General features: G+C 57.9%; 1 protein-coding gene across 2 annotated transcripts in view; it reads left to right on the forward strand.

Moving 5' to 3' along the window:
- Positions 1-26,740, forward strand: part of USP2 (ubiquitin specific peptidase 2) — a 58,091-nt gene that overhangs the window by 4,154 nt on the left and 27,197 nt on the right. The window contains exon 3 of one of the 2 annotated variants that reach the window (XM_074936813.1): positions 6,366-7,147. In XM_074936813.1, the coding sequence (XP_074792914.1) occupies positions 6,407-7,147 (741 nt within the window). In that variant the 5' untranslated portion in view covers positions 6,366-6,406. Of the gene's footprint in view, positions 1-6,365; positions 7,148-20,294; positions 20,642-26,740 lie in introns of those variants that run through there. The other variant, XM_074936814.1, reaches the window with a different exon arrangement.

Here is a 26,740-nt window from a genome sequence, read left to right on the forward strand (position 1 = left end):
TTGGCAGGGTCTCTGGCATGAAAGGGGCTTTCGAAACGGAAGGGGCTAGAGGCGGAAATGGATGTCGGAGATATGGGCGCAGCAGGGAAGAGCGAATGATGCAGTCGTTGGAAGCTTAGCCCATGGCCAGACAGTCCCTGCCTTGCACGGATCTGTGCCAGGGCCTATACCGGTGGTGCACTGAGGAGTCTGTTCTGGGTTCAGCCCTGCAAAATCTGAGCTGGCTCCATGCTGGGCTTCCACGGCCTGGCCAGGGAGCAGGTGGGGGTCTATGCTGGGCTCCCACGGCCTGGACAGGGAGCAGGGGGTTCTCATGGCATTTAGATGGTACCAGATCCTTGTGCCGGTGCCCCTCTGTCAGGTGCAGCTGGCATCTTTGTAGCCATCCCTGCATTCCTCGAAGCAAAATCTCCACTATGCAGATGAAGGCTTCAGCTGGGAAGCCCAGCCCATCTGGCCTCCTGCTGCTCCTGGTAAAGGGGCTGAGCTCTGGCAGGGAAGAGCCAGGCGTCTCACTGGAGTATTTGCCTGCAGGGGGATTATTCACCCTGCGGCCTGCTTGCCTAACAGGTTTGTGCACCTGGGCTTGCTTTTGCTCATAAATAGTTTCCTACTGACTCTGGGATGACTACTGCGTGGAAAGAGCAGGAAGTCAAGAGAGCTGGCAACCTTGCCAGGGGGCCAGTGCACCTGGATGGAGCTTCACAGCTCACCAAAGGTTCTGGGTTAGAGCAGCTAGGTCCCTCAGACAATTTACTATGGGGATGAGGATCTCAGGTAAATTCCCGGATCGGAGGTGAAGTGTTTCCACAAGTGGGGCTAGTTCTGGACTGGATCTGAAGTGGTTCCGTGTGCCAGACCAGCCTGCTGCAGGCCTGTGTGCAGGGGCTGACTACGGGGTGCTCCTGGGTCTGTAAGGGTCTGTGTTCCGTGGCTGCTTGGGCTGAGGCTGGGAAACTCATCTCGCTGGTGACTGGCAGTTCCCTGTGGCGTTGCTGAGCCCAGACCAAGGGAGCAAGTGAACTAGGTTAGCACAGCAGGTGAAATGGCTCATCTCCCTGTGGATCTGTAACGTTCCCTCCGGCTGACTCCAATTTCACACCCGGCCCCGGCTCAGTTTCACTCGGCTGCCAGTGGAAAATCCGGAGTGCATATTCTCAGCGGCGGTGGGGCTGAAGGGTGCAGCTCTGTTCGGTCGAAACCCTGCCTTGGGGGGGTGCAGCGGGGTAGGGTGAGTGTGCACTTGGAGATGTGGCCTCCGGGGCTGAATCTCATACTGCCTGGGATGCAGGGTTAGGGACTGGCTAGTGCTGATTCCTGGGCAGGGACCCAAATGCTGCAGAAGGGGTGAGCCATAATCGCAAGTGGACCTAGACACCCCAGAATTTGAGGGAGCTCGGAATCTAGAGATGAATTTTGAAGCTTGAGACTCTCTCAATTCCCAACGGAATGGCCCCGCCCCTTGGGACCAGGCCAGGTGAGCGAGACGGTGCTCCCCTACGCCGCTGGGTGTAGGGACACACCCACACACATGGTCGTGAGGGCCGAGCTTGTGCAGGGTGCCTTAAATGGAGTGTGGCTTCCCGAGGTCTCTCCACAGCACTTGCTCAGGGGATGACCTCACCAACTGACCAGGCTTGGGAGGGATGGAGGCATCTGCTGGGCAAGGTTGGGAGTTTCGGTGCAGAAGCTTGGGTGAGTTTCTCCCCCATGAGTGGTTTGGCTAGAGAGACAAGGTGTCTTTCATGTAGCTGTACGTGGGAGGCCTTGGGGCCTGGTGGTTAGGGCACAGAGCCGGGACTTCTGTTTCTGGCTCTGAGTGGGGGAGGGCTGTCTAGTGGTGAGAGCACGGAGTTTAGCGTCCGGACTCGTGGATTCTACCCCTGCCTCCGAGAAGGAGTGTGCTGTAGTGGTTAGAGCCTCCTAAGCTCTAGAGTCTGCTTCGTCAGTGACTTGCTGTGTGTCCCCAGGCCGGTGACCTCACTTCCCTGGGCCTCGTTGGCTGCCCGTGCAAGGGGTGTGAGAGCAACTTACTCCTTTCCTGGGCATGGGGGAGCACCCCAAATGAACGGCTTTGCAAAGTGCTTTGAGATCCCCGAGACGAGGTGCTGCGCAAGCTTGGGGCTTATGAGGGGTGTGGGCCACGTCCCGCGGCCGAGCAGAGGACAGCATGTCTGTGCTTGTCCCCTGCCGCAAGCGCGTCAGGTTGGAGCATGTCCAGGTGTGTGGAGAGCTCGCCTTGAAAGGGCTTTGAATGAGGGTGGTTTCCCTGGTGACTAGAGACTCTGAGCCATGTGAGCCGCTGTCCTGCAAGGGAAGGAAAACAAGCAAAGAGAGGGAGTGACAGGGCTGGAGGAGACGTCCTGGGAGTTCCCTCTGCCTCCCAACCACCACGTAAATCCCTGGAGCCGGTTGGGGACCAGCCAGAGCCCCGTCTGGTGTAATGTCCCCCTGGGCCCTGTGCCAGCCGCTTTCTGACCCAATGGATCCATTCCAGGAGCAAAGTTCCCACCCGGTTAGGGCCTGTTTGCGAGGCAGCCCCAGCTTGTCTAGGGGGTGAAGCCGATTGGCTGAGCTAGGCAGGACTTTTACCCAAGTCTTGGATGGTGTTTGTCGTGGGTGTCTCCTCTGGAGGGGCCCGAGTGCCACTGGTGGGCTTGTGAGGGGGGGTCTTGTGCTGGCCATACTCCAGCCTGGGCCCAGGGGCCCCTTCCTCGCTGCTAGTTGTAAGTTCCTCGGCTTCTACGACTGGCCATTCATGACCTGCTGGATCTGTTTATATCTCTGGGCAGCTGATGGGGTGAACGTGGGCAGGCCCAGGGGGTGCCCTGGGGAGAGAGCCCCTGGCACATGTGACATTCACACCTACACGGCCTCTTCCCACCTGACCGCGGTGTATAGTGTGCTTTTAGGTACTGGGACTCGGGACTCCTGGGTTCTATTCCCGGCTCGGCCACTGACTCGTTGGGTGGGCGTGGGCAAGTCACTTCCCTGCATTTCGCCATGCGTAGAATGGGGCTCCTGTCTGTGCAGTGCTTGGGGAGCCATGGGAGGAGGGGGACCCAGTCCCTGCCTTTCCATGGGACCCTGCGCTTTCTGGGCCCAGTGGAGGCATTCTGCTCAGGACTGATCCGAGCTCCTCTTTGCTCTCTGCTGGCTTGTGGATGGAGCCCGATGCTGAGGCCAGAGATGAGCATAGCTGGCCAGATCCTTGGGACAGGGCAGCCCCGGCTGGTGCTTGGTGCCCCCTGGAGGTGCAGCCCCCTGCCATCCCCAAGAGGGCTGCAGACTGAGCTTCCCATGATGCTAATGCACAGTCCTAGCTAGACCCTTGGCTTCCACAGTGGCAAAAACTTCCCGTACCTGAGAGCTGCCTTGTCCATGGAGCTGCTGCAGCAGCTGGGGCTTGGCCATCACCGCCTAGCTCTGCACTCTCCAGGCTGGCTTCCAGGTCAGCCCAGTAGCACCCTTCCCCCCAGCTCAGCACGCCCGTCCTACTGCTCTCCTGCAGGCCTCTGGCCACTTAGGCTGGGATGGCATCTCCAGCCAGCTCGGCTGCATGGCACAGCTGCTGGAGAGTGGAGCTGGCAGCTGCTGAATAGCCCCAGGACTCTGTCTCTGGAATACCAATGCCCCAGGGCAGGCCTGGGTGGGAGGATGGTCTGAGCTGATGAAATCATCCCCCATACAAACCCGCTCAGGTTGGCTCACTCAGGCGGGTGGGGAGAGGCAGGGGAACTGGCCCCGGCTGCTGGCTCCAGCCTGCAGTTTGTGCGTGGTGCTAAATTATTGATGGGAGCAGCTAGGTCTCAGCAGGGTCAGATGCAGCGGAGCAGAGAGCTTGGGCTGAGTGGCTCCAGCCCGCAAGTCCTCGCACTGGGGAACAGGCTCACAACTCCAGCCCTGAACCTCCCGCACTTTCTTCTTCCTCCCTGCTCTTTTCTCTCTCTCCCAGCTCTCTCTCCCTTATCTCTTTCCATTCCCGCAGATCCCAGCCGCACCTGTCCTGCCCCTCCATGGGACAGGGAGGAGAAAGCACCCTCCCTTTCAGTCACATTTCCCCCAAACACACACACCCCAGCTGTGAAACCAGTGCCATGGAGAGGGAGGGCGGGCGGCATGGATTGTGGGCTGCCTCTCATCTCTCTGCCAGGCTGGCAGTAATGACTCTTGGCGGGTGTATGACACCCTTTCATCTTCTCAGGGCTCCGGGAGCCTTGGCATACGAGCCTTTGCCCCAGGAGGAGGTCGTTGCCAGCATCCCACCCAGCAGATGACCGGGTCCCTGCCCTTCTGCATGCCTCAGTTTCCCCATCTGCGGAAAGGTGATAACACTAGAGATGTGCCTGACATCCCAAACCTCCCTCAACTTTGGGAGAGATTCAGATCCAAGCATTGTGAGTTAGAAGCATCTCTGAATAATCCCAGCTCGGTAAAGCAAGGCACTGTTATTACTGTTACTCCGAAAACATTTTGAGTTGTGGGGCTCTGAGGACGTGCTGGGAAAATCTCTCCCTGCTCCCGAAACTTTCTACGGAGAAGAGCACAGGGTGACCTCTCCTACCCTGAGCTCTGCTCACCTGGGCAGAAGCAGGCCCCTCTGCCTTGTGCGGTGCAGGGCACTGGCTGCTGTAAACAAAGCCGCAGAGAATCCAGGGCCCTTGCTTTCTGTTTAGGCTCCTGCTCTCTGCTGCCATCTGTCCCTGTCACTCGCTCGCGTCTCTGCAGCACCCCCTGTGGCAAGTGGTCGCTGGGTTTGAGTCTAATTGAGAGGACAGAGCATCCCCAGCATGTGTGAGATCCTTGCCCGCCCTCTGTCCCCTCCTCCCCTGTGTGGGTGGGGCAGAGTGAGTGCTCCGGAATCGGGGTGGGGGTGCTGCCAAGCATCCCAGGAATTTCCCCACCATCTCTCCCGACCTATTGGGGTCTTGGTGACAGATTCTGGGGGGAACCTCAAAGCTAGGGATGGGTTGGGAATGAGAGGGGGGTTCACGACCCATTCAGTCCTTAGTTTCTCTGCTGAGTCCGCCCACCTAGGGTCAGTGAGCAGCATTTCTGGTGGTGCGCTATGTCCCCCTGGGAGCTGGACTGAGACCTGACAAACTCATTTCCCATGTGGCTACGGAATGGCTGTCAGCCGGGACCAGCTCTCGGTCACCACCCCGCCAGGCTGGATTTGAACCTGGTTGGGATCAGTGAATGTAATGAGTGGTTGTGTCAGCTCTAAGCCTCAGAGGATATCGAGTCACGTTCTGTGGCTGTACTGGAGAGGGGAGCGGGGAAGGCTGAGCTGTCCTGGGCTAATGATAACATGAGAAGCCATAAATCTGTCAGCCACACTCATGCTCCAAGGCTTAAATGGACTGTCGAATGAGGTCAGGAAGGAATTCCACACACACAGTGACACGCAGACAGATGTGTGCACGCACACACATGCTCCCTGACCTGCTGCAGGTTACATAAAGGGCCTGGGGCATTATGGCGTCACCTAGTTCATCATCCTCTGAGTGGGTGACCCTGCCCTGCACGTTGGGTCGCTGTTGGCCCCAGCGCAAAGTGGGTCTAAAATGCAGCCCCATACAAAGGTGGTTCCTTCCCTGCCGTGGGGTCAGTGGGTTTCATGTTTGTGGGGACTGCGTGGCTCAGTCTGCTCCACTCGCCCTCTGTGCTGAGCGCCTGCCCCACCCCAGCACTGGGGACTTAGGAAGGGGGCTTGGTTTGGATTGGATCCCAACCCCCTATTGGCCCCTCTCTGCTGTCTGCCCCCACACAAGTACATCCCTCTTTCCATCCCACCCGCCATAACCCGCTCTAGAACCCAGCTGTGCCACTCCTGAGCCTACCCCATGCTCCTACCCTTGCCAGCCCTCAGGATACGGGGCGCCTGATGGACTTGGCTTCACACAGCCAGGTCCCGCTGCCATGGAGTGGGCCCGCGCTGCTGTGCATAGGATTTAGCCATATCCAGCACAGGGCTCGAACCAGCTGGTGCGTCCCCGCTGTGGGGCCTGCTGGGCCTTGCCCCTGTGCATCCCAGCCCCTCCGGTGACCGGCTCAGGGGGTTTTCTCCCAGGCAGTTGGAGAGGGATGTTTGTCTCTCCCATCCAGAGATTTTAAGTCTCCCACAGCTACATTGGCCAAGTCACCTCCAGGCTCCCATAGCAGGGGTCTCCTGCCCCGAATGCTGGCACATAAGGGGGTCTCCAGCCTTTTCTCAATATGTGGGGGAGGGGGGGATTCCAGGTCTCTAGCCCCTGTCTGTCCCCAGGGCAGCTTCCAAGCCTGGGGCAGGGTGTGTGCAGCGTGTTGGGGCGGTGCTCATTGGGGCAGGGACTCAAGGTGCCCACTGTGCTCTTGCTTTGCAGTCAATGCCACCAGCGGTGCCCCCAGAGCCCCAGTCTCCAGGATGTCCCAGCTTTCCTCCCCGCTGAAGCGCTATGGAGACACCTCCCGCTACCCCGCCTCCTCCTACAGTAAATCCCCCACCAGCTACGGCTCCTACTCTTCCTATGGCTCTAGCTTTGTCGCCTCTTACCCGGACAAGGACAAGGTCAGCTTCAAGCCGAGCCCCCCCAGCAGCTATCTGCCCTCCAGCCGGCTGCGGACCTCGGGCACCTCCCCGACCAGTAGCTACGATGCGGGCCGTCTGGCGCTGTGCCCAGAGTCCAGCATCAGGCTGAGCCCGGGCTATGGCCGCATGCTGGCCAGGCCTCTGGGCAGCGGGGGCCTGAGCGGGGGAGCGTGCTACGCCTACACCAGCCCCACCAGCAGCCCCACCAGCTACATGGCGACACCGTCCACGCTCAGCCGCAAGAAGTCCAGCAGCCACTCGGACCTGGCGCGGGAGTTCGCCGGGCTGCACACCTCCGAACCCTACCGCCTGGACTCACCCACCCACACCCCACTCCTCGCCCGCAACCGCCAGGAGCTCTGTGCCCTGCAGAGCCTGTATCAGGCCGCCAGCCGCTCCGATTACGTCAAGGAGTACCTGGAGTCCTGCAGCAGGAAGGGCAACCGCACCCCCGGCTGCTCCCGCAGTCCCACCCAAGAAGTGCTCACCCCTATGCTCCGGCCCAACAGCCGCTGCCCCAGCCAGCCATGGGAGAGGAGTGAGAGCCGGACAGACTCCCCAGCCAGGGACCCCTCGGTAGGTGCTGCCGGCTCGGTGCGGGGATCTCCTGTTTTGGGGGCGGGGGGCAAGTAACCTCGTAGGGCTGCTGATGGGGAGCAGGGACAGGGAGGAGAGAGGCTGCCCATGGGGCACAGGTGGAAGAGCAGGTGAAGTGTTGGGAGGAGGCCCAAGAATAGAGCAGCCTGAACCAAATCCACCTCCTGATCCAAGCTTCACAGCTGTTCCCCACCCCCCAAACCTGAGCCCCACAGACACTGAGGAGAAGCCACACCTGGAGCCAAATGCTGTGCATGCCCCCCCTGAGCTGTAGCTCAGCCTATAGCTGGGTGGGGGCAACTCGGGGTGATGCAGCCCCACAGGCATGCGGCCGAGTGGGTGTGAGCCCGGCTGGACTCGCTGATGGGGCTGGAACAAAACATCCCGCTGCCCATGGCTGATCCACCCTGGGTCTCTGTGAACTGCGGTCTCCAGCCGGCCTGGCTCAGGTGGGTGTTGTGCCTTCGTGGGTGGAACACTGGGGCTCAGGAGAGACCCAGCTTCTATTCTCAGCTCTGTCGCTGGCCTGCTGGGAGACCTTGGGCAAGTCACTTGAACCTCTCCGTGCCTTGGGAAGAATGATACCGACCCCTGTGGTAAAGCGCGTTGAGAGCTGCTGATGAGCGTGCTCAAGAAGAGCTAGGTGGAATTATCAAATGGTGCAAAGATACCGCACAAACACCCCCGTGTGCTGTGAAGTCATCAGCTCGGTCGAGTTCCCATCACTGAAACCACCTCACTGCTGGCACTGCCCGGCCCCCTTACTGGCAGTCTGGGCAGTGAGGCTAAGGACTGAATGGGTGGTGCATAGAAACTGAGCTACCCTGTCTATGGGGCGGCGGCGGGGGGGGCAGGATGGGAAGTCCCTGATCCCAAGCTGCACCCCCAGATTCACATTCCCTCGGGAGAGGGGTGGGCTGGATTTGCAGTGCCTTTGGGCTTTAAACCACCCAAGCCCCCTCATGTGTCTTTTCCCCTCCAATAGTAGAGGGAATGGGCAGGATTGGCTCATCCCAGTGAGGTTTCGGGCTGGGGTCTGCTCACAGCATCCCTTGCTCACTCACAATGAGGAGGGGTTTGTACCCGGGGGCACAGGTGGAAGTGGGGGTGGGGGAAGTGCCAATGCCCCCACCCCCTTCAATCCTTTGATCTGGTTCTCATCACCCACGGGAAGGACTCAGCCCATGGCTGCAGGGGTGGGACCTGAGGTCTGTGGGCTCCGTCCCAGGGCACAGAGCGTGCTTGGGGCAGCTGTGATCTGTAATAGGGCACCTGCTTCTTGCTGGCCAGGTGCTACACATGAAACCTGTTAGCTCGTCACACGCGGCCCAGATCCTGGTCGGGGTGGCTAGTTTCTGGCAGCCCCTGGTGCCTTAGGGTCTGCTATCGGAATGGAGAGAATCCCGCGGATCCTCCCCTGAGCCCCAGCTTCACTCACCCCCCCTGTGCACAGATCCCTGGGAGGTGGCAGGACAGAGAGGGGGCCGTGGGTTCTTGCCGTGACATACTCCCAAGAGATTTCTAGGCGTGCCCTGAGCGCTTCTCAGCTGCCTGTTGACATGCTGCGTGTGTGTGTTTGTGTGTGCGCGCGTGCCAAAGCTGATATTAAACAATTATACCTGTTATGTAAACTCTGGGGATTGGAGCCTGGGAGAGAATGCGAGATGGACACAGAGACCTAATTAGGGGCACTGAGCTGCGTAGCCAGCTCACCCTTTGGCTTCCAAGCCTCCCCCTCTGGCCTAGGCTGTGCAGGGCTGGGTTCTCCCGGGAGTCCTGTTCCAGGGACCCAGTCCAGCCAGACATCCTCGCACTGTGGCTGCCCTGGGACAGCTGGGGGGTCAAACCCATCCCCTTCTGCTGCTGCCAGAGGGGGCATCAGCTCCCCTGATGCTGCATCCTTGTGCCATTGCAGCAACCCCTTCATCATCCCACCGGTAGCGGGTCTGTGCTGCCAGTTTCTGGGTGTTCGGGAAGCCTAGACCGCTGGCTCTGGAGCGGTGGTCACAGCAGGCTGGGGAGAGGGCAGGTCAGGAGGGAGGGGTATTGGCAGAGCTGTGCGTGGGACGCCAAGGGCTGGCGTGGCAGGAGATGCAGCCGGGCAGGACTGCATGTGAGACATTTGCACCACACCTGCACCCGCTGCCTCTGGCCCCCGCCCAGTCCGTTCTTTGCTGTCACGAATCACCCAAATCAGCCCTGCTTGTAAAAGGCGCTCCAGTGACACGGACCGGGCAGCGCTTGCAGCTGGAGACGCCCATCTGGGGCGGCTGGTTTGGTGTGTGCCAGTTACTGTACAGTGCAAGATGGGGACACGGTCCTGTTCCCAGAACCCAACCGCACCCCTCCCAGCTGTGCCATGTTGGAGCTTCCTGCGCCCTATTTATCCCAGAGGCCGTGGGGCTGGGCACCTGGGCCAGAAAACAGGGTTCCCATGCAGAGCTGATGAGAGGGAGAATGGGCGGACTGTTGTACTGGGGCCCCCAAACCTCTGTAACGTGCATGTAAATTAAGTGAAATAGGAAGCAAACATGATGTACCAGAGACCCAAATTTCTCTCGACGGATCTGTTCCCATGTGACTGTCACTGGGAACATCCAGTCCCTTTCCTCTCTGCTGAGATGCCTCGGCTGGATGCCCTGGGCTGTATGGGACAATGGATCCATTCAGTGGCACCATTAGGCAAGGGGCTTTTTAGCCAGGGAGGGAGCAGCAGCCTTCTCTGGCATTTCCCTGGCTGCTGGTTTCTGGTGAACTGTGAAGCGGGCAGTGGGGCATTTAATACCCTGGGTACAGATCAGAGATGTCGGGTCACCAAAGCCCCAGCCCAGGGTTGAGCCTCCCATGCCTACAGCCCATCATGTGAGCACATGGGACCAGACTGGTAATTTTCCACTTGGATTTCATTCCAAGATCTCGTCTCAGCCCCTTGGTCGCTTTTTCTGTCCCTCTCTGCCCTTCCTCCCCAATGGAAGCGAGACTGGCTGAGTAAAGGGCCCTAGGCCTGGGACTTGCCGTTGGGCCTTGGGATTGGGCTAAGAGACGGTGACTGGCTTCAAGCTGCTTTGCTTTCATACAAGTTCTGCCCCCCTTGCCCAGGGGGCTCTGTTTTCTCACTGTGGGTTTGTAGAAGGAGCTGGACAAGTGGAGAGAGATCCTGAGAATCAGCTGTGTGGGGAGGGGGGAATCTTGTGCACCCCTGGCCCCCACCCTGCCCTAAATTCCAGCGGCTGGGCCAGGGCTCTAAACTCGGGGATCACATCTGTATTTGAGGGGAAATTGCTTTGGGTAGAGCAGTAACAAAATCCAGCTGCTTGGGGCGGCCCCATCAACCACATCCCTCCTGTTCTCTCACTGCAGATACCAGGCAAAAGCCTGCCACAGCAGGTGCGGCTCCCGGCCCCTGGCAGTGGTAACAGGCACCAAAAATTGCCCCAGTAGGAAGACAGGAGCTGCCCGGGCTCCACAGAGATCAGCCTTCGACATCGGCCACCACCAGCTGGGCCGGGGGAGAGATGAGGACCCGCTTTGCTCCAGCTCCCTGACCCTAAGCACTTGGGCCCAGATCCTCAAAGGTATTGAGGCTCCCAATCCCACTGGTTTCTGGGCCTTAGTGCTTAGCTTATCCCCCGTAGGGGAGGCACGTACAGTACTGAGGCTGTGATGTGACTGGGACCTACACGGAGGGCTGCTAGCCAATGCCCCCGTGGGTTAGTCCATCCTGAGAGGCCACTGGCTGATGTCAGTGGCTATTTGTCCACTGGAAGTGTTCTGAGGTGTTTAACCCTGGTGTGCATGCCCCTGGGGCCTTGGAGCAGCTCAGTGGAGACTCTGGGCCTGATCTCCACCGAGTGGTTATACAACCAACCAGGAAGGAACTGGCTGCGGCGGGGCAAGGCAGGAGTCAGGCAAGCTCAGGGCCGGTCCGTGGGGCTGCAGTGCCAAGGGGGTCAGGTTTCAGAGTCCTGGTGGGTGAGTCTGCAGCCAGGTGGCTCAGTCCCCTGCCTGGGATGTTCAGAGCCCTCTTGCTGCTGGGACGTCGGCTCGTCCCCCTGCCCCAAGGCTGTCTTACACCATGGGATGGGGCAGCCGTAGGCGTCAGGTCATGGCTGAGTACGAGAGTGTCTGGGCTCCAGGGCTGATCTGGGCGGGGGCAGGACTGGGGAAGCTGCCTGAAAATGCCCAGCTGTATCCAGGAATTGTCTCCTCTGTGGGGCCTCCAGCAGCCCCCAATACATCCCTGGTCAGGCAGGTGGGGACGCTGAAGTGCTCTTGCCCTGCACAGATGCAAACCCAGGTTTGTGCTGTCCTGCCCCAGTCCTTGAGGCTTGGAAGTGGACGAGAGCGGTCAGGAGTCTGGGGGACTCCCCTTTTCCTGCCTGGTGGTCTACCCCTGAGTGGCAAGAGGAGGGTTTTCAGGCTGTTGATTTCTTTCGTCCAGGCATTGCACTGCGGGCACTGGCTGAGGCATTCGCATAAGCAACCGCGTGTACAGCCCTGCCCCGCACACCAACACTAGCTCACACCCCAGCGTGCAGGGCTGCAGCTTGCCAGGGCCAGTCTCCCCTGCAGTGTTGCCCACTGGCACCATGCTCAGCTGGGCTCAGCCCTTTCCCTGCCTCAGGCTGAGGCTGAGCCTTGCTCGAGGGCAAGGGGTGCCTGCACTGATCTGTGCATTTCCCTGGCATGCACAGAAATAGGAGAGACCCCCCCTCCCCAGCTCTTTCCTTCCCCTCCCAGACTGACCCTGTCTTGCCATGTGCAGGAGCCTGGCTTGGGGAGCGGAGTTGGGGCAGGTTCTCTCCAGCCCTCGCTGGCAGGTCCCCACCAGGGACATTACATAACAGGCTTAACCCCTCCTTAATCCTGCCGTCTCTGTGTCTGACTTTCCCACCATTACTTTCTCTCTTATTTCAGCTCTTACCCTCTTTCTTACTGCCCTTTCTCCCAGAGGGGACGGCTTCCCCAGCATCTCTGGAACCACAGGGGTGAACCCTGGCAGGGCCAGCTTGGCCCTTCTCCTCCCCAGGGAATCACACACAGTCCCCTCCCTGCGCAGGACTCTGGGGCCAGCACGTCAAAGCCCTGCTCCTCCCTGGTGCAGCTTTGTGTGAGAGCCACAGGTTTGCCCGGTGCTTCTTGGCCAAAATCCCTGCGTGCCCGCCTTCCGTGGTCCACCCCAGAGACAGCTGCATTCAACAGTAGGTGAGGGATCCTTGCGTTTATCACCTGTGAGGCCCTTGAGAGCATAAAAGCCGATTATTTATCCTCTCCTGTCCCATCTCCCCCACCGCCGTGTAGCTGGGAACAGTTCAGAACTCCAGTCTCAGCTGTGGGGCAGGATGGGAGGGGGTGCAGCCGGACACGACCAGCGCTGGGAGGAGCCACTGGCCAAGTTGCGGGGAAGGCAAATCCTGACGCCGGGCTCTAGTCGCCTCCCTGCAGGCTCCAACACGTGGCTGGCCACACACGGTCCGTCTGCCGGGGGGTGGGAGAGCGCAGCTGCTCTTGGGGCTGGATGCTTTGCAGAGCACTTGGGTCTGGGTCTACCAGCTCCATGTAATTGCTGACACTGGCACATGGGGGCCCAGGCAGGGTGGCTTTGTTCTGGACCTGCTCTGCACAGGTGCCAGTGACAAGACAAGGTAGCAGAGAGTCAGGAGCAGCGTCTGTCTGATCTGTCACCGCACGCACCCAGCTCTCCCTCTCTCCTGGCAGTCCTGTAGCTCCCACTACATTCATGGCTGGTGTGGGGAGGAGTAGGTGTCGTTCCCCCACCCCCCCTCATTCCAAACACATCTCCCGCACAGCAGCATTGGGGTGTCCGCTAGGCTGCAGCACCCAGCCTGATGGCTAGAACAGAGGGTCAGGGAAGTTTGAACTCCTGACTCAGTGGGCTGCACTCGGGCTCTGGGTTCCCCTCCTAGCAATGGGGTATGGATTACATGTGGCACTGACCGACCTGTCTCTCGGGACCCTAGGCCTCACGCCTGCAACCACCGTCTATGCAGTGTGTGACACAATCCGGCAGCTGTGGGGGCCTCTCCCCTCCCTGTGGGGGATCATTTACTGGGGTGGGGGGGTTTCAGAGGCCTGACTGGGTCCCCCGCAGGCCCCCCATCAGATGTCCTCTGCAGGCAGTGTCATTCCCCATTTGCTGCGCTTTGCAGGTAGGCTGTTCCCACCTCCTCCCCGGAGCCTGGAATGGGATTACGTCTGCTTTTTCATGTACACGGGCATGGTGGGCAGGAGAAGTCTGTCTTCAGGCTCCTTCCTGTGCCCTGGGCTCGCCCCAGATGCCTGTCACAATCCATCCTGATCCAGGGACTCCCTCTGTCACCCTGGTCCTGAGCACCCTTTTCTCCCACTCTGTGATCCCAATCGGCTTTTCCCAGGCAGTGCCTTAGTGTTTACTGGGTTAGAACAAAACACGTAGTACGTTCTTAATGGTGACCTTAGCCGGACCCTGGCCCACCTCCGGCGATGAGTCAGAGCCTCTCCAGAGCAGCAAAGCTTTTGGTTAGAGCTGTATGAGCAATGGATTTTTCTGTTCGCTGGCAAGTCTGAAAAACCAGGGGGGGAATTGTTTCAAGTTAAATCGAAAATGACATTTTCCGTGAATCAAAAAACATTTTTTTTTAAATGTTGATGTTGGGCTTTATTCCCCCCCCATCCCCGTTTTTATTTATTTATATATATATAAAGTGAAGGTCGTTTTGAATTGAAAGGTCAAAACACTTTGGTTTTTTGGGAATCTTTTTCCCCACTGTTTTTTTCTTCCTCCCTCCCCACCCCTCCTCCCCCCCTCCTCCCCCCCCCGGCAACAACATCCCGAAATCGACACAAAGTTGTGAACTGTTTCGGTCGACCCAAATCTGCATTTTTCACCCAAAAAAGTTTTGATCGGAAGTTGTGCCCAGCTGTAGCCCTGCTCTAGGTTTTGGGGCGTAGGCATGATGGCAGTGTAGATGGTACTAATCGGGGCGGGGGGTGATCAGGAGGTGCAGTGTGGAGGCAGCTGTCCTGGCCGGAGGTTATAGTGCTCACTGATAGTTTAATGTTCTCTTCTGTTTTCCGGTCTTATTTTTTTTTCCGAGCCAAGAAGCAAAATCATAAATAATAATTAAACCACAAACACAAAGCGCCGGAAGCGGCTTGTGGAGAGGGATAGGAGAGGCTGCCGGCCCAGGTTTCCGATCGGTTCTGCTCCATTAACCGGGAGGCGTGGGTCACGCTGGTTACCTGCGGTCACTTTGGAGCCGTCGCGTCTTTGAAACTGCACTCCCTTGGCTAAACGGGCCCTGGGTTGTTTCCCCCTCAACCTCAGCCTGGGCTACTTAGGATGTTGGGTGGTGGAAAGCAAAGATCACAGGAGTTATTAGAGCAAGAATCTGGGAGTCAGGACTCCTGGGTTCAGTTCCTGGCGATGGAAGGGGAGTGTGGCCTAATGGCTAGAGCAGGAGGCATGGGAGTCAGGGCTCCCAGATCCTGTTCTTGTTTCTGGAAAGGAGTGTTGTCCAGTGGTAAAGCAGTATGGACTCCTAAGTTCTAGTCTTGATCTCTGCCCCTGACCATGTGATTGCAGTGCTCCGTGCCTCCGTTTACCTTGCCACTGGGGACAGCAACCTGGCCCCAGCTGTGAAGCTTCTTGAAGGAACATCCTTTCAGCGCTCTGGGAGTCTCGGGTGAAAGGGCAAGGCAGTCAGTCCGCTCCCCCGGAGGGCAGGGCACCTTTTGCTTCCCAGCTGTGCTGGTAGAGCTCCCGGACTTGTGCGGCCCCATTAACTGCCCAGAACATCAGGTGAGCTGAGTATCCGGTGGCTGCAGCCACCCATAAACTTGCCGCCAGCTGCTCACGCTTCCGTCCCAATCAGCTCCTGGGACTGGCCTGCAGCCAGTGCCTGAACCCATTGGCCTTTTACTGCCAGCTGGCTCTTGGCATCCTCTCCTGGGAAGGTCACTGCTTGGGAGCTGCACCAGGGCCCCGGGAGAGTGGGGACGATGGGGTCAGCATGTTGCCCGCCCCGTCTTGCCCCCTGCGACAGCTCCTGGGGCTGTGGGTTCGGCTCCCCTCTGGGATCACACACAGCCCAGCTGCGTTCGATCAATAACCCGGCTTCCGGGAAGCCTGTCGTCAGCTGAGTCGCAGGGGCCTTTCTCTGGATTCCGGCAGCCGCCACACCTGTGTGCTTATGGCCCTGGCTCCTGTTACCCCACTGGCAGCGAGGGACATGGCAAACCCTCATGTACCCCCTGAGGGTGGGGGGGATGGGACAGCATGAAACTGTGGGGATGCAGCGGCCGCTCTGCTCGGCACAGGTTGTCCCCTGCAATGAGTAACAACTTTCAGCTGCGACTGGCACCAGTGCCCTGGAGGGGAAGGGTCCCGTATCCCATGCCCCACTCGCCCAAGCCAACCAGTCCTCTCCACCTGTAACCAGATTGGAGCTGGTGCCCGCTAGAGGGGAAAGGGCACATGTCCTATTCCCCAGCCCCTGAGCCAGGTTTGTGGTGTCTCTTTACTGACTTGTTCTTTGCATTGCTAAGATGGGAGATGGGTCCATTTGGACCTGGGTCTGGAGGGGAACCGGCCCCAAGCTCTGGGGAAGGGGGTGGGTTGCGCCCCTTGGTTCTGGCCTTGGGCTGTCGCCGCAGCTGATGGCTCATTGCAGAGCTGCCGGCAGCGTGGGAAGCTGCCTGGGAGCGTGAGTTTGCACAGTGTGAGTTGGGGCCAGGAGGGTAAAGGATTCACCCCCAGGCGCTCCATCCCATAATGACCCCTGTCATGCTGTGGGACCTGCTGAGCTGGAGCAGCCTGGCCCCTGGGCACCACCAGCCCAGAATGGTTCCCAGAGCTCCGTTGGGGGCGCCCTGCCTGGCTCCCCCCAGTTCTGGTGGGTGACTCCGGCCCAACTTGGGGGTCAGTGCTCTCTGCACCTGCGTAACACAAGAGAGGCAAGAGCATCTAGAGCGGGAGGCCTGAGCTGGCCAGGGGGAGGGCGGGCTTGGCACTACCAGGCAAATCCTCTGCCCTTGGGAGAGCAGAGAAAACACTAGGGTGGCTGAGAGCCAACTGGCTGACCCTCCGAGCATGGCCTGGAGGGCAAAGCTGGGGCTTATGTGCCCCCTGCTTTCTGGGGCTGCTTGGAAAATATCTGCCATCCCTCCCCCGCCCCCCCCCCACACACATACCCTGATGCCCTCATGGGGACGTCGCCGGGGAGTTTGAGGGTGAACCAGCTGCCGTGGGAGTGATTGGAGCTTCCACTGACTCTTCTCCCTGCACAAGCCATCTCAGGGTGTCTGGGGTTCGTCTCCCGCTCTGCACTCACCTGAGCAGGTGACAGGCAGCTCCGCCATGTAGCACCCCTGCCTCCTCTCTTCGGATCTCACCCCTGGCTCGTTGGTTGCATGGTCACTCTTCTCTGGCTTTGCGCCATCTCCCATTTTCCATGTCTGATGCGTGATCTGCCAGTTTGTATTAGTGTGGGTCCGCTCCAGCTTTGCTGTCACGCTGCACGGACAGTCCTGCTAGGCTGGACCCTCTGTCACAGGAATCCTTCGGAGTCTGGCTTTCACGTTGCATGGTTGGGTTTGACCTGGTCTTCCCGGTGATTTGGTGTGCATCTGTTTATACAGCGTGCGTGTATGTATACAGTGTACACTTTTGTTTGTGTGCGTCTTCCTGTGTAGGCAGTTTGTGTGTATATAGGGTGAGTGTCTATATACTATGCATATGAATGTGTGTACACTGCATGTGTACATGTGGTGGTGGGGGGTGTAGACAGTATACTTAAGCTTGGAAGGATTAGATTTTTGTTGGCAAACATTGATTTCACCACACACCCACAAACTGATGAAAATAAATTTCAATCTATAGTCATTGAAATGGACAGGTTTTCTGAAACCCAGCGTCGACTGTCATAGAATACTTATTGTTCCCCTCCCCATAATTTCCCACAACTTTGACAATTGAAACAGATACAAAATTTTAGAAGTTTAAAAAGAAACTGACAGTACCACTGAAATGATGTAAAAATAATTGAATTCTGCCAAGCCTACGTACAGGGGGTGCGGAGTGCAGGCCTTTGCGTATGCACTGTGTGTGTGTGTGTGTGTGTGTGTGTGTGTGTATACACTGTCGGCTTTGAGTTGGGAGCGAGGGTAGGCATTTGTGTCCATGTTGCGTATGTGTCTGTGTACAGTATACTGTGTGTGTGTATATACACACAGTGTTAAATTAAATGACTGTCACACTTCGATGAGGAAATCTAAGTCCCCTGCAGATGAACACTGCAAGGCGCTGCCTTGGGTATTTTTAAAGCTGCCAGAAATAGTGCCCTCCTCTCATCCTCCAACCTATAGTTAGCTCCCCCAGAACATTTCTGCAGAAGCCTCAATCTGGGGATGGAGGAGGCTACCTTGGTTTTGGAGCAATTAGCATTAAAATAACTACCACCCTGGGCCTCTCCTATCCCTGACTCCTGGAGTGGGGTAATTGGAGGGGGGTGACTTCTGTGCTTCACCCAGTGTGGTTATTAGGAGGCCGGCCCGCGTGCTGGACTTGGGCCGCTCACGTGAGCCACGCTGCTTAGTGTCAGCTGGAGGCTTGGAAGCCAGTTAGTGCTGGGCAAAAACTGTCAATCTGTTCTTCCAAATACCCAGGAGGAAAACATGCTGAGGCTAATAATGGAAATTTACCCAGAACAGAAGGTAAAGACACCTGATCCATGGCGCTCTTATGTAAATGCAGCCCCTTGTGCTATCTATCAGCCCACCCGCCTGGCAGTTGGTCAGTTAACAGAGTAACACAGAACTGTATTACTGTGATTGAGAGAGCTGTGTTCCTGAACATGCCCCCGCAGTCTGAACACCTGGGTTCTCTGCCCAGCTCTGCTACTGCCTTCGCTGCAGAAACTCAGGCAAGTCACTGCTCCTCCCTGTGCCTCAGTTTCCCCAGATTGGAAATGGGGCTAATAATATTTACCTGCCTCACAGTCGGCTCTCGTGGGATACCATAGTGATGGGCTCCTTATACACAGATTAGAGGAGAGCTTGCACCTTTTGTTTTTGCTTAGCCAGAGCTCCCATTAGGGCCTGGGGCAGTTTTGCTTGAGTAACAGCTTCAGGATTGAGCCCTATTTTGCACAAGTGCTAAATGTAGCAAATCTGTGGCCAGTTGGAAGTGCACAGTAGCAGTCAAGATGGAACCCCATTCCTCCCGCTAGCCCAGGCCCATCTTTCTGAGCCGAAGGAGAATCCCCATTCACTATAAGCAGTATTGGGCCTATGGCACACAGCTGTGCAGTTCTGATTTAATCCAGCAGAGGACAGTAGTACATGGACATGCTGGAGACAATATTACAGTTTTATTTCTGAATCACAGGTTCGGTGACCGTTAAAAAGGGAATAAATAGCGTGAGGATTCGGGTTGGGTTTTGTTTCCTACTAGTGCGGAAAAAAGAAAGAAAATTAGAAAATAATTACAAAAAATATGGAGACCAAAAATGTACTGAGAAATAGCAGTTCAGCTCCATCTCATGAGTCTCTGTTAGCACAACCAGCTGTCCGAGCATTGCCAAGCCCTAAAACAGGAGTCCCCCAAGAGCAGAACTATACCCCCTGTGGGCTTGTCTCCACACACAAGTTGCACTGGTTTGAAAATGGATACAAACCTCTGTGTGGCCACTCTTATATCCATTCTGTCACTTTAACTTGCTCCTTGCAAGACTCCTCTGCATGGAAAAGTTGCACCGGACTGTCCTGAATCAGCTTTTCAACCTGTCCAATTAAACTAGTGCAGAAAGCTGGGTGTTCAATAGAAGAGGGGCTTCTTTTATTGCTAACGGACATAAACTAAACTGCACTAAGCCTCATTTAAATCCTAATACGATCTACATGGCCCTTGGCACCAGGCTAACAAAATGGTTTAAAGTCTCGCATTTTAAGTTATATTGGGGTCACTTTCCCGTGTCAGAAAACTATGTTTACTAACCCTGGCAAAATTGCTCTAAGTCAGATGCTAGTCTATTTAATTCTCAGAGTTGCCCTGGTTTAAGCCAGTGGTTCTCAGCCAGGGGTACAGTACCCGTAGAGGTTCTCAGAGCTCTTCTGGGGGTACATCAACTTATCTAGAGATTTGCCTAGTTTTACAACAGGCTACAGAAAAAGCACCACAAGAGTCAGTACAAACTAAAATTTCCTACAGACAATGACTTGTTTACGCGGCTCTATACACTGTACACTGAAATGTAAGTACAATATTTATATTCCAGTTGATTTGTTTTGTAAGTATAGGGTAGACATGAGAACGCAAGCCATTTTTCAGTACTAGTGTGCTGTGACACTCTTGTATTTTTAGCTCTGATTTTGTAAGCAATTAGTTTTTAAGGGAGAAAAGGAGGACTTGTGGCACCTTAGAGACTAACCAATTTATTTGAGCATGAGCTTTCGCGAGCTACAGCTCACTTCATCGGATGCAAATAAATTGGTTAGCCTCTAAGGTGCCACAAGTCCTCCTTTTCTTTTTGCAAATACAGACCAACACGGCTGCTACTCTGAAACCTGTTTTTAAGGGAGGTGAGGCTTGGGGCTACACAAGACAAATCAGACTCCTGAAAGGGGTCCAGTAATCTGGAAAGGTTGAAAGCCGCTGGTTTAAACCAGTTCAGTGTGTCTTTCCATGACGGTAGCGCCTAGGCGCTCCAGTTGTGACCCAGCTCGTGCTAGGGGCTGTACAAACCCGGAACAAAAAGACAGTCCCTGCCCCGGAGAGCTTCGGATCAAAGGCGAAAACAGGAGCGAGGCGCTGGAGACAGAGGGACAAGGAGCCAATAGTGCTCAGCGCGCTGGGCAGGGCTTTCGGGCGGCCGGAGAAGCTTTCCGCAGCCTGGAGCCCGTTCACCCTCAATCCCGGGGCGCGACAGGGCTGCTGCAGCCCTGCAGAGCCGCCCCACGCGTGCCCCCCTCGGCTACCCCTTCCCGTCCCGTGGGGGCCGCCGGAGCCAGCTGGATGCGCCTCCCCCGTCTTGATGTCAGAGCCCGCCCGGTGCCGTCAGCAGCTCGGCTTGCACGGAGCGGCGGGGGCCGGGCTGGGCGGGGCCGGCGGGCCAGCGGAGTTTGCAAGCCGCCGGGAGCCGGGGAGAAGAGCGCCGAGCTGAGGGGGGGGCAGGCAGGTCCCTGGCCCTGGCCGTGCTGATCCGTGGCCAAGCCAGCGCCCCTGGCTGCAGCACAAACTTTCCACGCCCGGGACACCGGGGGATCTCCCCGAAGCTGCCCCCCCCCCCCGCCGCGCCGATGCCCGGGCTCTGACTCCGGGAGCCGGGCAGCATGCGGAATTCCTACACCGTCACCGTGCCCGAGGAGCCCCCCGCTTTCCCCGGCTTGCACAAGGAGCTGCGCCCCAGCAGGACCTCCGTGCCGGGATCCCTGGTGGTCTCCACCTTCGTGGGGCTCCTTCTCAACAAGACCAAGGTAGAGAGACCCCCCCTGCCCGCCCTGTGTTGTCCTATCTTTGGGGGTGGCCTGCGTCCCCCCCCCCCGGGCACTGCCCTGCACCTTAGCTTTGGCAGGGGATGGGGGAGGCTGCCGGCAATGCCCCTGCTTGGCATGGTGTTAAATGCTGTCGGGGTCAGGGCGCCCCCTCCTGCACCTGCCCCCAGGTGGTGCGCTGGCCATGCTGGGTCGGCCACCCAGAGCCTAGGCTCTGTTGGCTGCCCATGCCGGGTCTGTTGTGTGGGTGAGAGACAGGGTGGACTAGTAGTGAGACCAGCAGGCTCCTGCCAGGACACCTGGGTTCTTTTCCCGGCTCTGCCCCAGACTCGCTGTGTTCTGTGTCCCAGCCTGCCCCTACCCCATAACGGGGTGGGGATACTCGCTTGCCTAGCGCGGCAAGGAGCAGGGCTGCACCTCTGGGCCTTACCTGTGACAGCAACAGGTAGCCTGGGAGGAGAACCTCTGTGCACCTGCAGCTGATCCCAAAGGGCCCAGACCTTCTTCTAACACTAATGCACCTGTAGCTGCCCTTGCCCTCCCCAGACCGGTCCCGGCTCAAGGCTGACCCGGAGGGAGGGTGCTGTCAGGGGGGCGAGGGTCTATTGTGCTGGGACATCAGCCCTGCTGTGGGTTTGTGACGGCTGCAGGCTAGTTTGTCAGAAAAGAATTTGTCAGTTTTCTCTGGCTTTTGTTGGGAGAGGAAGTATTGTCTCATGGCTAGTGCACGGAGGAACTGGGAGTCAGGACTCCTGGGTTCTGTCCCTGGCTCTGGGAAGGGAGTGGGGTCTAGTGGCCAGAGCAGGGAGGGAGTGAGAGTCCGGACTCCTGGAGTCTTTTCCCAGCTCTGACTCACTGTGTGACCTTGGCCACGTCTCTTCCCCTTCCCTGTGCCTCAGTGTCCCCTTTCATACAAGCAGAATCCTGGGCCATACATGTGAAGTGTAACCAGGGCTGACATTGGTCCATTGTGTGAGGAGTCCCTCTGGGCACCCCGGGGGCCCCTCTGGCCAGGACCCGTAGCCCCCGAGGCTCCGGGCAGGTTCACTCCTCGGTTAGATGGGATGAATGGAGAGAGCAAAGGGGGTGTGAGGCTGCAGGAACTTATGTAAGAGTCGCCTGCCCTGGTGTGGCTCCATCGCTGTGGCTCCCCGTGTGCTGCTGGGGCCGCTGTGCCCGCTGTTCTGCTCCAGCAGGGAAACCCGAGGGGCTAAAGAGACCGGGGTGGGGGCGGGGGGAGTGTCCTGCAGCCAAGAGACGGGAGCCAGTCCTGGCTGATCTCTCCAGTCCAGTGAACCCTGCACGGGGGCATCTTGGGTTCTGCCTTTGCTGTCCATGCCCCTCACTTCGATTTCACCCGTCCGGGCCGTGCCCATGTCCTAAATAAAGGCCAGGGCCGGGGAGGGGGATTAGCCAGCATCAAATCATGGGGGAGGAGCGCATGCTGTACCATCACTCCCCAGCAGTGTCAAGCCTCTGCCCAAGGGGGCCACAGGTCAGGACTCCGGGGGCACGGCTGATCTCCCGCAAGCTGCCCTCTCGCAGCACACGGACATTAGCTACTCCAGCTCCATCTGCGGTCTGTCTCCCAGTACAGAATGGGCAGCAGTGTGGGCTGTGGAGGGGAGCTCCCAGCTACTCTGGTCCTGGCCTTTCCCCAGCAGGAGGCACTGTGGGGAGTGGGGGGAGAGGCTGCTGGCTACTCCCGTGCCAGTGCGAGTGCCGCTCGCCTTGTGCGAGCTCCCTGTCCATGGCCGGGGAGCAGCACTCGGCTCGGCTCGCCTCCCAGGGCGCTCTTGGTTCCTGAGTCTGCACTAGAGGAGCAAGCTTCAGCCCGTGCGGCTGGGGAAGCTGGGAGTATGTCAGGGCCCCAAAGGAGAGCTCAAGAGCAGGAGAGAACCATCCCTATGCAACCCCAACCAGAGCCGCAGCCTGCTCCCCTCGCCCTGTCCTTCCAGCCTTCTCTGCTGGTCATTCCCTCCTCGTCCTCTGCACCCACGGCCCGCCTCACCAGCCCCTGTGCTGAGGGGCAGAGCCAGGGGAGAGAAAGCTGGCCAAAGCCAGCCCACGTGATTTCAGGGAGACAAATTCCTGGGCAGCAACCGGGGATGGTCCGTAGTTGGAGCCAGGAGGGACTTTATGGGGAGTGCACCTTGATGGGAGGAAAGTGGGCCTCAGCGGACTGTGGGGAGAGGCCCGGCCAGGCAGGGGGCTCTTCCAGCAGCCTAGACACCCTAGCTGATAAATGAGCTCCGTCTGTGCTCCCCCTGGGCTGTCACCCCCTGAGCTCCTCCCCAGAGCACACGTCCAGGCCCGGCCACTCCACCTAGGTGATTATATGGCCCTGGTGGCTGTAGGATGGGAGATCCCCTGTCCCTGCCACTTGCATCAGTCCCCTTTGATAAGGGCACAGACCCAGCCAAATTCCTGCAGCGTTACAATGACCTGAGGCAGCCAGCATGCATGCCTCGCTCCCTTCGCTCATTCCCCTCACCTCCTCTCTCCTGTATGATAATCCAGGAGGCCACTTGTCAGTTTTTCCATAACTATCTGCCAGATCAGTCACTGCTTTCTGGGCTCTTCACCAGGTGCCCAGCTCCCACTGAGTCAGGGCACTGCTGAGGGGAAGCTCACAGGGTTTGGAGGCTACCTGAGGAGAGCAGCCAGGAGGCTGCATACTGGTGTCAGGCAATGTCGTGGCCTGTCTCCTGCAGCTGATTCAGGCGCGAGTTAGATTGGCTGCACCAATTTATCAGCATTCAGTTCTGAAGTAGCAAGAAGCGCCTGTTGGTGCTTCCCTGCACAGTAGCCGCACAGCAGGCCTCTGGCAAGATCCCAGGTGGATTCTGCCCTGGGGCTTGTCCCCATTTATCATGCTACTTAGCAGGTGTTGACTTCAGCTCACTCTCAGCAGTGGGAGGGAGGGGACAGCCAGCCAGTCCAATCCACCAGGGACAAAGGGAGGGGTGAGCCCAGACATGGGTATTCCTCGCTTCTCCAGCTGTAGTGGTGTCTTCACTAGACAGCCCATCACTGGGGCCTAATCGCGAGGGGCTCTTGGCTTTGCTGGGTGCTTCAGGGCCAGAGCAGGAGTTGCCCTGAAAGAGAAATGGTTAAAGTGTCTAAAGAGGGTTGGAGCCAGGGTGAGGAGTGCCTGGGACCGGCAGGGCACTGCTGTGGGGAGAATTACATCACTGCAGCCCCCTAGCTGGCAGTGACAGGGCACTGCTGTGGGGAAGTTCACATCACTGGGGGCCCCCAGCTGGCAGCAATGGCACTGCTGGAGCCCTGGCGAGGTGACTCTGTGCTGAGGAGGATCCTGCTGTTCTCAGATCAGATTTGGATCCACCGTCACCTGCCCACGCGCCCTGGTTGTGAGCAGGGCAGGGCCTGAAGGGCAGTGGGCAGGGACTGCATATGGGCAGCCTGCAAGGGTGACCTGGCCCCGCTCCCCAAGGGGACTTGGCTTGTGACGCCTGCGCTGTCACTAAGCAGCATGTGTAATTGTAGCTGGGTTATTTTGGGCTGTTGCTGGGGCCTCCCACACACGCACCAGCCGCTGCTATTTTGGAGCTGCTGGCACAGTGCTCTCACTGCTTGGGGGGGTAACGTCACTGACATTAAGCTTCACATGGGGTGGGGGGTGAGAGTCTCTTCCTTAACCCCCTGGGTACTGCATGCTGCTGGTGTCTGGAGAGCTACAGAGTCATAGCCCAGCCTTCCGCCACCTCACACGCGCAGGCTCCCAGCTCTCCTCCTGCCTGCAGGGGCAGGCTGGGCTAGCGGTGAGAGCACAGGGATGGGAGTCTGGGCTCCTGATTCTAGCCTCTGCCCCAGGAAGGAGTGGTATCTAGCACTTACAGTGCAGTATGGGGGATCAGGACTCCTGGGTTCTATCCCCAGTTCTGCAACTGACTCTAGTGCCTTGTTCAAGTCCTTTCCCTGCCATGTCTGTTTCATCTGTTCGATCCCATAGTTCTCTGCTCCCATGGGTTTGGCTCCTGGTCCCAGCACAGCCTGTTTCTCTGCCCGCCCCTGCTCTCTTGTTCTTTCTGGTAAGATGGTCAGGATGCATGTCAGTTTGAACTTGCCCAGCTGCTGGAGTCTGTCACTTGTCTCTGCAAGAGCTGCCTTTCTGCTCCAGCTGGGGGTGACGGGGTATTGTCAAAAGGGAGCTCATGCTACTGGAGACCTACCAGTTGGAGCAAACTCACATGGCCCTTTCCTAGCTGATAGGGTCAGGGCACTGCCATGAGGAAGCTCACAGCGCTGTCCCTCTGGGCAGCAGGGAGAGTGGCAGAGTTGGCTGGGCTGCAGTTCAGCAAGTGTACTTTAGCCGGATAGTCCAAAGGTCTGGTTGCCTGATGCTCACCCAGCTGGAGCATTTCATGCTGAGTGGGGCTCTTCCGGCTGCCTGAACAGGGCACCCAGTTCAGGCTGGGTGGGTGAAAGTAGTGACAGGAAGCTGGTTTCACATTCTAATTCAGCATTACAGGCAATGGGCATCCCGCCCACAGCTCTCTGGGCACGGATGCCCTCTGTTAGTGCCAGCTGCACTGCTTCTTGGCCACAAGGAGTTTGTCTCCTACATGATGTGTGGGGTCAGTCCCAGGGGGGTTATGGCTCAGCTCCAGTATGCAGGGTGCAGCAAGAGTTTCCCAGGAGTCCTAGCTTCCCATCCCCTCATCCGGCTACGCTGCAGGGGCTGAGCAGGCTGGGACCCCCACCCCCTTGCTGTTACTTTCAGGGGCATACTTCCTATTGGGTCTCATAGGATGACAGCTGTTAACCAATAAGAAAGGCAGTGATGGCACAGGCTGGTTGCTATTTAAGTTCCTCCTCTTGGGCTTCTTTGTGCCACTGTACTCACTGGTCCTTCAGCAACAGCCTGGTCAGGACCAAGGAATCCCACTTTAACTCTCTTGCTCCCTGCTGCAATGTGGACACAGAGTGGGGGGGCTAACTCCCTGCCATAGTGTGGCCCCACCCCCAGGGACCTGCTCAAGGTCACACCAGGAGTTTGATGCAGAGCTGGGAACCTGTGTCTAACCACTGGGCCATCCTTCCTCACTAGAAAGGGGATCTCTTTGGACGGTAGTATGTTCCAGCCACCCCCATCCTGGCCTCCAAGGATGCACTCAATTGGAAATCCAGGGGCCAGAGATCAGCTGTGTGGGGATTGCCTTTGCCTCTGGCATACAGAGCTCTGCTTCCAGGAGCTCTTGGTGCTAAGGGGGTGGGAGACAGCAGAGGAAAGGCTGCTGGGACTTTGAGCCCAAGGCCCATCTGCAGCTGGGCCTGGCTTTGTGCCTGGAGGAATCTCTGGACTGTGCCCTTGCAGCAAGGGTCTGAGGAATCCTGAATTAATGAGCTCCAGGGAGAAAACTTGACTTTCCCTGCCCCTCACCCAGGCAGCGCTAAGCTGGAGGCAGGGCAAGATGGGCCCTGCAGGGCAGCACTGTTCTTCTCACAGGCCCCTTCCGCTCCTGGTTCCCAAGGGTTGGGGAAAGGCTGAGTGCTCAGGGGAAGCTGCAGCTGAGCTCAGCTTGGCCATGCTCCTCTGAGCAGAGGAGTCAGGTCCCATTTAATCTGAGCCCCACCAAGCCCCCGCTTCCAGTTCTGACCCCTCTCCACCAGTTGTAGCCGCAGTAGTCTGCATGTGCATGGGGGTGAATTGTGGTATGGCAGGGCTTTTAAGGGGAGGGCGGATGCTCTACCTTTCATGGCTTACCCCACTCATCCCACTGCAGGCTGGAATGTTTCTCCTGGGGGGTCTCTGCAGGACCATTGGGGCAGTTAACATCCTCAGTGTTCATGTATCAACCACTCACCCATACTGTTAGCTGGGAATGAATGTAGGTCCAAATGCACAGCCTCTGAGTTGAAGGAGTAACTCCATTAGGAGGTAGAAGTAGTAGGCTTTTACCCTGTATGTTCACCAGCCATTGGGGAGAAAGGGGAAGAGAAGGATAGAGACACTGCTCACTCAGCCAGGCTCCTCTACTCACATGGTCCCCTGGGGAGTTTGGCACTTGGATCCCAATGACCACTAGGAGGCAGGGCCCAGGTCATTGTAACAAT

The sequence above is a fragment of the Natator depressus genome, chromosome 22 (genome assembly GCF_965152275.1).
Source record: "Natator depressus isolate rNatDep1 chromosome 22, rNatDep2.hap1, whole genome shotgun sequence".
Lineage (NCBI taxonomy): Eukaryota > Metazoa > Chordata > Testudines > Cheloniidae > Natator > Natator depressus.